We start from the raw sequence: 13,125 nt of genomic DNA, 5'->3' as shown, positions 1-13,125 counted from the left end.
AAAAAGATAAAACGGTTCTTAATTTTAGCGCTTCAAGTAGTATCAAGGAGCCAAGACATAATACAGTAACTTAACAGTAATTGCTAAAGTTGAATCAGTAAGTTTAGTAGCTATTTTCCTGCATCATACCATTACATTGCTGTGAAATTTAAATGTTAAACTTTCAGCATTATAAGGGGAAAAAAGACTTACAGAAGCTATGTCTTAGTATCTTGTCTCCGCTTATCTCCCAAAGATTAGAATGCTTTATATGTTAATTTATATTTCCCTTTGTCAGAAATGTCCTGACGCATTCTCAATTTCTCTAACGTGGAAACATCAAAGTATGTGTTTTCTCTTTGGCTTCTACTTAATTGTAAAAAGAGAAAGTGATCATGTGTTTGTATATGAGGTGTTAATATGCCAGAAGACCATAATTTAAAAATCCCTCAGTGTTTAAAATTATGACAAGTCCTGTGATCTTGTTTCACATTTACACTTTTTAAAATTCTTTTAATTGGTGTTAAATTTTTTTTTTTAGAAAACCTAATAAAGGTTTGCATTTTCCGTTTTACTAAGGAAATCCAAACTTGTCATTCTTTCAGATAGATAACAGTGCGCAGTAAAAGCTGAATATATTATTCTTATATAATTGGAAGTGTTTATTTAGGCCTTCTCTGTGCAATTCTGTAAAACAGCTTCTTGAGCAAAATTTCATGGGTGGAATACACCACAAAAACAAAAATGAACACAGTGACCTTCCCTGCCGTAAAACACATTGAAAGAAAAAGAGAGCAGCGGATGTAGGAGTAAGATCAGATGACCCCAGTTTTCATCTCCTAAAACTGCCTTTCTTGACTCCCCTGTTAGTAATCTGCCTGTTTTATGTCTTGGCACTGTACTTGCTTTTGAAACTACTCTGTTACCATGTTGGTATGTTTATTCAGAGTTTTCTTGTACATGAAGCCATTTCTTAACTTACACGGCAAACTCTAATTAATAGGATAATCTGTATTTGTACCTTTTTGCCCTAATACATTTATTCTTTGTGTTTTTATTTTATAGATACAGACATCAGTGAGTCTGGCATTTCTGTAAGAAGTACTGGCTCAGCAACGTCCTTGGTCAGTCAGGGAGAGAGGAGGAGACGCACCCTTCCTCAGCTTCCCAGTGAAGAAAAGTCTAAGATTATAACACAGAGGTCAGAGATAGGAGAAAAACAAGACACAGAACTTCAGGAGAAAGAAGCACCCACACAGGTATACCAGAAAGATAAACAGGATGCCGACAGAGCCCTGAGCAAGATGAACAGGGCAGTGAATGGTGAGGCTGTTAAAACTGGCGGAGACAATAAAACCTTGCTTCACTTGGGCAGCTCTTCTGGGAAGGACAAAAGTGAAACTGATAAGGAAACTTCTTTGGTGAAGCAAACATTAGCTAAAATTCAGCAACAAGAACAGAAAGAACAGGCGCAGTGGACGCCTACCAAGTTGTCTTCTTCAAAAAATGTTTCGGGTCAGATAGATAGGTGTCGGGAGGAATCTTTTAAACAGGAGTCACAACCTCAAGAAAAAATTCCAGGACACTCTACAAGCAAAGGAGAAAGGGTGATACAAAATGAGGGCAAGCGAAGAAAAGCTGAGGAGGTTCTGAAAGGTCAGTCTTCAAAGGGCGGAGACAAGAAGGAATCCTCCAAGTCCTTAGTGCGACAAGGAAGCTTCACTATAGAAAAACCTAGCCCAAACATACCCATAGAACTTATCCCCCACATAAATAAGCAGACATCATCTACACCCCCTTCTCTAGCGTTGACAGCTGCCAGCAGAATACGAGAAAGAAGTGACTCTATGGATACTGATTCTAGTATGGACACAACCCTTATTCTAAAAGACACAGAAGCAGTAATGGCTTTTCTAGAAGCCAAACTGCGTGAAGATAATAAAACTGATGAAGGCCCAGATACTCCCAGTTATAATAGAGACAACTCTATTTCACCAGAATCTGATGTGGACACAGCTAGTACAATCAGTCTGGTTACTGGAGAGACTGAAAGAAAGTCAACCCAAAAGCGAAAGAGTTTCACTAGTCTCTATAAAGACAGATGTTCCACAGGTTCTCCTTCCAAAGATGTTACAAAATCGTCCTCTTCAGGTGGTAGGGAGAAAATTGAAAAGAAAACAAAAAGTCGTTCCACAGATGTAGGTTCAAGAGCAGATGGTCGTAAATTTGTACAGTCCAGTGGAAGAATAAGACAGCCTTCTGTAGACCTAACAGACGACGACCAGACCTCTAGTGTACCTCATTCTGCGATCTCTGATATTATGTCCTCTGATCAGGAAACTTACTCTTGTAAACCTCATGGAAGGACTCCACTTACCTCAACTGATGAGCATGCACATTCCAAACTGGAAGGAGGCAAAGTGACTAAATCTAAGACTTCTCCCGTCACACCTGGATCATCCAGTAAGTCAACCACTCTTCCACGGCCACGACCCACCAGGACTTCCCTCTTGCGCAGAGCACGGCTTGGCGAAGTGTCCGACAGTGAACTGGCTGATGCTGACAAAGCATCTGTTGCCTCTGAAGTGTCCACCACCAGTTCCACGTCCAAGCCCCCCACAGGAAGGCGTAACATCTCTCGGATTGATTTATTGGCTCAGCCCCGTCGAACAAGGCTTGGCTCATTGTCGGCTCGCAGTGACTCTGAAGCAACCATCTCTAGAGGTAGTGCCTCCTCACGGACTGCAGAGGCCATCATTAGAAGCGGAGCCAGACTAGTACCTTCAGATAAATTTTCTCCTAGAATTAGAGCTAACAGTATCTCTCGACTATCAGACTCCAAGGTCAAAAGTATGACCTCAGCACATGGCTCTCCTTCAGGTAATTGGATCCAGACTTTTTATAATATTAGCATATTTCTTTTATGTTTTGGGACTCCTTTCTTTCTTTCTTTCTTTCTTTCTTTCTTTCTTTCTTTCTTTCTTTCTTTTTTTTAAATAAGTGTCTAGTATTACTTCTAAAAATATTCAACAGAGAGGTTATGCTATAAGAGGGTATTTTCTCCTATAAAAATTATTTTTGTTAGCTTAGTAAATGGAAAATTCAGACATTACACACCCTTCCAGTTAATGACCTAGAGCAAAATAGTGATTTCAAAATTAGAAGTATATGGAACCTATTTCGGAGTTTTAGTTGCCTGCTTGGCGAGGCATCTGGACCCGTGTGTCAGAATTAGAGGAGGAATGGTATCTGGTTTAAATAATAGGAATAACATTGAACTGCTAAAAGTGTGTGGCTGATTCTTAAATATCCTCACGTGATTCAAAGCCCTTAACCTGAAGAAAAGCAGTATACCTTTTATTATTCCTTTCAGGGCTAAGTGAAATAATTGCCGTTTTACCCTTTCTTTCCCATTTATTTAGAAATGTCTCATATACTTTTTTTTTTAATTTTTTTTTTAACTTTTATTTATTTTTGTTCCAATTTTAGTATATGTGCTGCCGAAGCGAGCACCGTTTATTTATTTTTGAGACAGAGAGAGACAGAGCATGAACGGGGGAGGGTGAGAGAGAGAGGGAGACACAGAATCTGAAACAGGCTCCAGGCTCTGAGCGGTCAGCACAGAGCCCGACGCGGGGCTCAAACTCACGGACCGCGAGATCATGACCCGAGCCGAAGTCGGACGCTTAACCGACTGAGCCACCCAGGCGCCCCTCATATACTTTTTAAGGTCCAATCTGTTTGTGGTTGGGGCAGGTGAAGACTAATCCATGGTTTATTTCAGTGGAAGAAGATGGATCCATGAGATAATCACTAAGCACATATGGGTCACACTGGGCTATAGACATGTAACTGGTTGTGAGCATTATCTCCTGAAGCCCTGTGCTATCATTGAGCTACAGTAATTAGCAGTCATCGAATGTAACAGTTCCAAAAGTTACTTCCTCCCCACCGAATTTAACTGCCTCTAGTATATTTGTCTGTACCTTCATATTCAGAGCTGCAGCCAGTGAGAGTATGTGCATGGCCAGAGATGTGACCCAGATATTTGTATGTCTCCTGTGAGCACAGTATCATTACTTCATAATCGGCCTCACCCCTGGGTGTGGCTGGAAGGGCCAGTGTGGGGAAGCCTGCTGTTAAAAGACTTAAAAATTTCTTGTCAGCAAGCATCCAAGTGAGCTGAGTCTTGGGGGGAGAGTGAGGGGAAGGTTGGTCTGCAGTCCTATGTTCGTAGTTTGGAATCTACCTCTCTGTAGCCTACAAGACCCCGAACAATGCTCCTTATTTTATTTTTTCACTTTTTATTCCTCCTCTCTCCTTCCCACTGCTGCTTGCCTCCCCTGCACTCACATCTCCCTCCCTCCCGGTCAGTGGCTGTGGTGATGATGGTCAGAACTGTGGTAGGAATGGTCGTAGGCTGAAGATAGGTAACATACAATCACGATTCCAAAAGAATGGACAGTGATTCCCTTATTAGCGCCATCTTCCTTGCTTCTGCGCTTCAGGCTTTCACTGGTGGTTCATGCAGTTTTTGCAGGTGTTTTAAAACTGACTGCTGTCTTCTGGTTTATGTTTACCTATCGTTTTCCTGTCGTTCCTTATGGCCCTACCTCTTCAATTCACATTTCCTTTGTGCTGCATTCTGTGACGCGTAGCGCGATCAGATCTCTTCTGCCACGTTGCCTGTTTGCTCACCCGTGTCTGTTTAGCACAAGAGAAGTGTTACACTTTTCTCCTGTCTTACCATGAGCCATAACACAAGCTGTGTGTCCCCGAGTAGCGTGGAGCAGTTCCTTCTGTACTGGTCGTCTGGTCCTTAACACGAGTGCTGTGGTTCTGCTCCTCAGTGCGTAACAGGAGGGGCTTACGTGAGATGCAAGCCAAGTACCATTACTTAAGCACGTTTAAAAAACCACTATAAGATGCCATGTCTAAAGATAAACTTTGTTTTCTGCCTTGAATCCAGAACTTGATAAACATGCAGTTTTCTGTATGCAAAAAGTACCTTGAATTCAGTTTAATGAAATCCCCTAGGATAAATAGAGGTATGTGATGTGGACCTTCTTCATACATAACAGCAGTGTATTAAATAATTCAAACCATGGCATTCAAAGGCTGGAAGGGTTATTCACTTCAGGTAACTAAGGGCAAGATATGAAATCATGTGCCCTGTTCACACAGCTATGGCAGGAGAAGAAGTCAAGGCCTTTTCCTTCCCAGCCTCTGGCTTCTTCCACGTCTAGTCCGGCTCTCAGAAATAATCTTTATCTGCTTGGTTGCAAGCTGCCAGGGGATGGCTGGAATCTACTGGATTATTTTCAGGAGTATATACAAGGCCACTGTACTGTGTATTTGATATATTGTGCACTGTAATCTGTGTAACCCTGATTGAGTTCATGTTCTGTGTTCCACCTTGTGATCCAGGATTGTTAATGCACATTCTCTCAAGATACACATTTATATCTTATTACATCTTATCTGGAAGGACAAAGCTAGGATCTTTTAGTCAGTGATAAGGTATTAAAACAGTTACATTGGGTAGGTAATAAAACAGCAGTAAGAGAAACAGACACTTTTTTGGTCTAGTGGCTAATTGGGGTGTCTTTGATGTCATGACATTTCTATTTAAGAAAATTATAATATCTTGAATGGAAAAAGAAAATAAAAAGTCTTAGCTTTTGAAATACAATTGAAAAGAATGTAAAATCATACTGGTCAGTGTTGTATCAACGTAAACTTTAAAGGATTTAGAAATATCTGAACCCAGAGCCTGTGATATGTCCAGATTGGCATATGTGAAAATAATTCTGTGATGTTTCAAATTTCATATTTTAGGCCACGTCTTAAAAAGTTTTTCAAAGAAATGTATATGATAAAAACATAAGAATGGAAATATCTGATTGGAAAACAGAGTAAAAGTTCTTTTATGCTTCTTTAATTCTGATGTAATTTGCTTTTAGGAAAGTTTAGTCCCCACTGTCCCCACCCCAGTTCCTTCAGTGATCCTTCAACATCAAGTTACAGTAAAATATCCAGATTTATTTTGATAAGATGCTTTTAAAACTAAGTGTGCGGAGTTACCAAAATAAAGCAGTTGGTTTGCATTATGTTCTAGGTGCACATTCTAAAAAATAGCATCATTTTAACATCCTTAGAATTTTTTTTTAGACTGATTTCTCATTTTTATTCTAAACCTCAAACTTTATAGATGGTAGGAATGAAATGTTAGGCATGCATGGCTTCAGTTCTTTCTTCCTCCAGGTCAAAGAGCAATATAGCACATTGTCAAGGATCTTTTCCCCAAATGATCTTATTGCTACGTGCTTATAAACATACGTGTAAAATATGTTTGTGGTTTCGTTTCCCACAAAGATATTGTGATAGAAAGTGTGAAAATGCAGTGTTTGTTTCCTGAAATGTGTTTGTTAAGTCTGTAGTTGTGATTGCGTTTTAAGGCCAACAAAGCTTTGGTTAACAGTAAGAGAAATCTGAGCATTCACAAATGAATAATGCTAAGAACTCTTTCTCCCATTTTAAATTCTGGATGGTATGTTTCCATAGTGAATATAGTAGTTGATTATTTCCACAAGAGGAAGTGCTGCATAATTTCATAACTAAAATAATTTTCAGGTTAGCTGTAAAATTAATTAAGCTGAATTAGAGCTGATTTTAATCTATGTCCTATACAGCCCTTCACCAACCAAGGAGCCTCTTAGGGATTGGCATTTGAAATAGCTTCTATATCAATGTTCAATTTAATGATTTATCAGAAATGCCTTTTTATACCAGTATATTAAATAAGCCTAATGCTATACAATTAAATTTAATTCTTTATAGAATTTTACCCAAACAAAATAAAATTCAAGAAGAAGAAGTAACATTTTTCTTGATGGGTAGAAATCACAAAAATTGCCATCCTATGAAAAATTGAGGCTGTTTTATAAAGAATTAGCCTAACTGGAATTGTTTTTTGTTTTGTTTTTTTTTTAATAAAGATTTTCTGGGGTACCTGGGTGGCTCAGTCAGTTAAGCTTCTAACTGTTGATTCTGACTCAGGTCATGATCTCATGATCATGAGATGGAGCCCCTCGTCAGGCTCTGTGCTGACAGTGTGGAGCCTGCTTGGGATTCTCTCTCCCTCTCCTTCTCTCTGCCCCTTCCCTCCCCTGCTTATTTGCTCATTCTCTCTCAAAATAATAAATAAAATAAGTAGGCATTAGCAAAAGTTAAAAACATTTGAACTTTAAGTTTACTCTGCAACAACTAGCAGATGGTAGGGATTTTTTTTTTTTTTTTTTTTCAGATAAACTATGTTGCTGCTGTAGTTTAGAAGCAAAGATTAAGAAAGCAAAAGGTATTGAAAGAAGTTCTTTGAGAAATAACAGGTCCTGGCATGAAATCCCCTTTCCTGGTCTCTTGGCCCCCGAGTAGTGATCTACTCTTCACTGTTAAATGAATAGAGTGGTGTCCAGACATAACTGAGCCCTGCTTCCTAGCACGCCCTGGAGGATAAGTTTTCCAGTGGTAAAGATAACCCTTAATCAGTTGAAGAGTTATTAATCCTATTTTCATTCCTCTGCTGTACCCTATTTTTTTTCTCTCTCTCTCCTTTTGCCCTCAATTTTAACAGAACAGACCTAAAAATGTTACCTTTCAGTTTTGAAAAATATGCTCTGTCCTCATGGTTGCTTTTCTTTGTCAAGATATTACTGAACTTCACTATTCTTACCAGATAGTAAAGTAGACCTGTAAAACTAAGTGGGAGCTTTATGAATGTCATTTGAAAAAGAAATTTTTCTCTTTTATTCCTCAAATATGTAATTATTTTCTGATCTTGAGACTGAAACCATTAAAAGTTATTTCTAACGTGACTCTACTTACTGACACCTGACTGTCAACTGACAATCAGCACTTGGTTCTCAGTTTCCCATTCTGCCCTCCTGTATTGTCCCACTCTTGAAATATACCAGGCATTGATGCTATTCTTTCTAAGTTACCTCTGAGTTAACTAACTGAGCTCCATCATACCTACTTAGTTTACCATCTCCTACAGTTGATTGAAACTCTTTGTTAGTGGTTTTGTATTCACTCCAAACAATTTTCCGTTGTAAGTATGGTTTCCATAGTTCCCAAATCAAAAATCAGGAAATTCAATCTAACAAATGATCTTTTTATTATTTCTGAACTTGTTTTCTACGAATAATATTCTAAGGTACCAAAACAAACATCTAATGCTTAGTGAAATGCCTTTGTTAAAATATAGCTATTTTGCAATATTTTTAGTGTTTTGCTCTTATTCCTGAACTTTTTCTAAAATTGTTTTCAAGTCTTAGGGTCAGTTCAATTCGTAGGATTTTTCAGATGTCTAAAATTTAGTAATTTTCCACTATGGTAAAAGTAGTTTTATGTTAATGAATGATCTTGGTAAAACCAGAAACAGTACTGACTACCACCTTCAAAAGGCACTATGAATAATTACCTAGAGTTCTATACATGTGTTTGCATACACTTTTACAAAAAGCCGTGGAGTTTCTGCTTATCTTCTTGTACCCATGAATCTTGTTCCAAGCTCCAGGAGCTTCAAAGGGGAGTGTGAATCAGGACAAATGGGTAGGCTCTGACTTAGGGCATATTCCTGATTACAGATTTCTCTGCTTCTTAAACCAACTCTTTGGCAATATATACCAGTCAGTTTTGTCTGACAGCCACCTGAGACTTACAGAGTCCCAGACAAAAATGTGGTTTGGGGAGGAAAAGACATGAGTGCATAAAATCCTAGTGAGGTAGGATGAAGGAATTCCAGACTTCACCACAATGCAGCCTCAGGTCAGTTTCTGTTTTAAAAGAAGGAGAGAGAGAGAGAAAGAAAGAAAAACAAAACTCTTCTGGTATTAATAGCAACTGGAGTTTATATAGCAGGTGCTAAGTTTTTGTCCCTGTACCCACCAAAAACATCTGCTTTTCACTAGGTTTTCCCTAATTTGAGAAAAGCAAATGGCCAGTAGCTAGGAATTCACTTACTTTTTCAAAAATATTCATTAAACATTTGCTAGCCAGACACTCTGCAGAGTCCTAGGTATGCAGTAGTAGATTCCTGCCCTTGTGAAGCTTGCTGTAAATCAGCCATCATTGCCCTGTTTTTGACCTCTGTATATGCCTCACAAATTATTTGTGTGTTTGGTTCTCTCATTAACAGTACTAGTGAAATTAATTTGTCTTCTGATTTTTCAGATGTGTCAACAACACCATCTTTTAAATGTCTTTCCTAACCTCAAACACGAAAGTGGTTGCCACTTTCTTTACTGTGAATATTCACAGTATCTCCTGTGCCTTAAATGTTAGTGGTTGTGAGAATAGCTTTGTAGAGCTTCGCTCCTTGTAGGTCTTACGCCATTGTCTAATTTCACTGTATGCTTTCAGTGTCAAAGCAGCCGCGAGTTGTACTGAAGATGCTTTGTTGTGTTTTTACCATGTAAAAGATTTTTTCCAATCATAGCATAACAGGATGTTGAATGACAGAGGTAATGTTTTTTTTCTGCCATAAAAGCATAATTTCCACAGCAGGAATTATGCACATTTGTATGTTGGGAAAAGAGGGTTTACCATATCCATGTTGCAAGTCCATGTGGCATGAGGAAATCTTTTCCCTTATTTCTGTTGTTGTTGTTACTGTCGTTTTCTAAAACAAAAATCCATATCGTCACTCGAATGAGAACTATTTGCGATGATAAAGTACCCAAGTTAAACATTTATGGATAGAGCTTGCTTAGTTGTTTATCATTAGTGAATTTTTCATCTGAATGTTTTATTCACCATACTATGGAAAACGTGGTCTTTCGATTGTTTTTAATTCCTCATTGTTTTTAATTCACCGAAGTATATTGTTTCTATCTTTAAGCAGTAGTAGACTTATTTTCGTGAGGTATGTGTATGTCAGTTATTGAAAGTTGTGCTGTGTGTGTCTCATGGTGTTTTTGAAATCATGATTTTTCTCTCCTTTAAAAGGTAACATAATAATTCTTTTTTTAATAATTAAACTAATTTAGTAAATTCAAGATGGAGGCGCTTTCCTACTGATTATGCTTCCACCTCAGAAGATGAATTTGGATCAAACCGTAATTCCCCTAAACATACTCGTCTACGTACTTCTCCAGCCCTGAAAACCACTCGGTTGCAGAGCTCTGGGTCAGCAATGCCTACTAGTTCTTCGTTCAAGCACCGGATAAAAGAACAGGAAGACTACATCCGAGATTGGACTGCTCATCGAGAAGAGATAGCCAGGTTGGTTCTAAATGGATTATCTTTAAGAGCTGGAATTCCGTGTCCGTGTTTCAACTCGATAGCAAAAGCGTAGCTTTTATTCGATTTGTACAGATTGTCCAAGGAGTGAAATCCTCAGGTAGCTGTGCACGCGCTTCCATCCAGAGTGTTGCTCTCCATCCAGTTTCTCTGGGTTTGTGTGTTTAGTGCCAGTGCTACTAACATCTTGTAGAACTAATTTATTTTGCTTGCAACCCCCTTTCTTGTTTCTAGTAGAGATGCCGATGAGTTAATACCACTTTTGAAAGGTGGTATTGGCTCTACACCATTAAGAATTGTGCAGCTAAATTTTTGAGTACTTTTCCTTTTACCTTCCACTTCCAAAGAGGTAATAGTATAGTTGTTGGAGATACATGGCTCTTATTCTCTGGGGAGAATGCGAGGATGTGGATTTTTACTCACACTTTTATGAATTCGTGAGGTACAGTTGAACCCTTTATTATTTTGAATATTAAATTTGTTTATTATACCCTTTAGGTTATATGATTAAAAAGTAAGATTCATGCTGCAGATGTGATTTTTAATGAGTACCTTATCATGTTTGAACACTGAGGAGAGGCTGTACTCAAACAGATGCTATTGTAGTTAAAATATGGGTTTTGTTCATTTTGTAAGATAGTACATTTTACTGTGGTATACTGTATGTCACCTAAACGTTTCCCCGTGACACGCTACAGTTGTTTCTGCCTTCAATTGAAGACCCTAAACTTCCAAGTTTTACATTTGGCAACATTATTAAAGAATGTGATATGTAATAGTCCAGAGATGGTTTTTAAAAAAATAAACTCTTAACCATAATTTAATGGTGTTTTATCTTTTTTTTTTTTTTTCCTTTGCTCTGTTGACTTCTGTGAATTATGTTTTTTCTGGCTCATTACTTCAATGTAATGTCTATGGTTTTTGGTCGCTAATGACTATTGTAATTGCTTTTAATTGCTTATCATTCTTTGAGAACATGCCCTTTTAATCTCACTGTGCTTCTTAAACATTTTTATTTTACCATATAAATCGCTTTTTGGGAGACTAATATTTGAAGCATTGTAAGCCAGTTCCAGTTAGGGGACAGGCATATATGTATGTGCTTTGGGATCCCTGAGTTATTAGGAGACTACAGGACGCCTGCAGTGAGGGAGTGTCTACCTCTTTTTATTCTTGTGGGCACGGCTGGCCTCCCTTTCCTGACATCATTTCCCTTCACGTGGAGGGGGGACCTGCTGCAGCTCAGGAGGCACCTGATGGTTCCCCTTAGGGGGCCACCTCTTTGAAATCTGGACCCCTCCTTCCGGGCCACACCCACTTCCCTGCCCCCAAACAGAAAAGATGCTGCTGAGGGGAAAGTGCAGGGGAACTGGAGGTGACACTTTCACTTGGTTCTGTCTTTCTTATGTGCATTTTATTACTCCTGTCTCTTGTGTGTCTTGTTACCTGTAGCGGGACAGCTGATGGGCCAGGCCTTTTAACTTCTAATGACTTTATGCCTTTTCCCTCTGGTTTGTTAAGTAGCACTGTGTTAATAAAACTTGCCTTTGGGATTTTAATTTTTTAAGGTGTATTTTTCAGCCATGTATCTGAAAGCAATGAAAGCAGATGGATTGCAAAACTCCAAATAAAATGTGTGCATCATTTTAGAATTTCCCCTCCTAGCAGATTTGATGGGGGTGGAGACTGAGAATAAGAACGAGGATTACAAATTTAAGCATTGAAAAAAGCACAGATACAAGAGATGTAAAGAAATACGTTATTATAAAATATTCCAGTGAGTGTAAACCTAGAAGCTTTCGGAATTCGTAAGCTTCGATGTAACAACCTTATGAATAGGTCCATACTTTACACTGAATCATAAATCTATTATTTCTACTTGAAGATATTTATAACTTTGATTTTCTTGATAATTTTGCTTTTTAGAATTCCTAATGCTGGTTTTAGTAGGTGCTGAGATTTTTAAGCAAGTGGATTTAAACCAGTCTAACGGTCTGTATTACTGAGTTGACTTTCAGATACAAATTGTTGTGTAAGAAATCACTGGCATATACACGATACACTCACAAACGAAAAGGTGGCTTTGGGGTGCTTGCCAAGTGAACAACGTATGTTGTGTATACACACATTAAGAGTTGTTCGTGTTGGTACAGTTGTTACCACATGACCTGTTGACGTTGCTATTGTCTTTTTTGACTCTTTTTTTTCTAATTAACTCCTGCTTTCTACAAATATCAGAAGCTTCATTGTACAAAAGTCTACATACAAAACTTGAGAGCAAAAAATAGATTTTTTGGATAAGCTCATGCTTGTCTATTTTTTGTCTCATTAAGCTTGGTTATTCTGTTTTTCATCCTACTTCATTTGTTTCAGAAATGCAAAAATTGAATATATCATCTTAGAGAACACTTTAAACTCTTGCTCAGAAAATTATATCGACAGTTAACAAGCCTTTAAAAATTACATATGGAATGATTATGTGAGATATAGCATGACATAATAAAAAGATCTAGTTATACCACTTAACCATTTGTGACCTTGACCAAAAAAAGCGTCACATAACTTCTCCTAAGCCTTATTTTCCTCCTCTGTAAAACAAGATGGTGAATACCTCTCCTCCTGCAGGATGGCTGTGAGAATGAAGTCAGTTGATGAGCATAAAGCTTCTTTATAATGGTGCTCACGGGGCGCCTGAGTGGCTCAGTTGGTTAAGCGTCCGACTCTTGGTTTTGGCTCAGGTCATGATCTCACGGTTTGTGAGTTCAAGCCCCATATCGGGCTTGCCTGGGATCCTCTCCCTCTCTCTCTCTCTCTCTCTCTCTCTCTCTCTGCCCTTCCTCTGCT

The 13,125-nt window shown here is 38.4% G+C and overlaps 1 protein-coding gene across 24 annotated transcripts in view; it reads left to right on the top strand.

The window, feature by feature from the left end:
- The window catches only part of CEP170 (centrosomal protein 170), a 127,536-nt gene that overhangs the window by 94,821 nt on the left and 19,590 nt on the right, over nt 1–13,125 (top strand). For 16 of the 24 annotated variants that reach the window (XM_045453146.1, XM_045453145.1, XM_045453141.1 and 13 more), the window contains 2 exons: nt 1,045–2,859; nt 10,029–10,263. In XM_045453146.1, the coding sequence (XP_045309102.1) occupies nt 1,045–2,859; nt 10,029–10,263 (2,050 nt within the window). The remainder of the gene's footprint in view (nt 1–1,044; nt 2,860–10,028; nt 10,264–13,125) is intronic. The other 8 variants (XM_045453148.1, XM_045453147.1, XM_045453143.1 and 5 more) reach the window with 1 other exon arrangement.

This window comes from Leopardus geoffroyi, chromosome C3 (genome assembly GCF_018350155.1).
Source record: "Leopardus geoffroyi isolate Oge1 chromosome C3, O.geoffroyi_Oge1_pat1.0, whole genome shotgun sequence".
Taxonomy (NCBI): domain Eukaryota; kingdom Metazoa; phylum Chordata; class Mammalia; order Carnivora; family Felidae; genus Leopardus; species Leopardus geoffroyi.
Note: the sequence above shows the minus strand (reverse complement) of the source record. Positions and strands in the feature narration are given on the sequence as shown.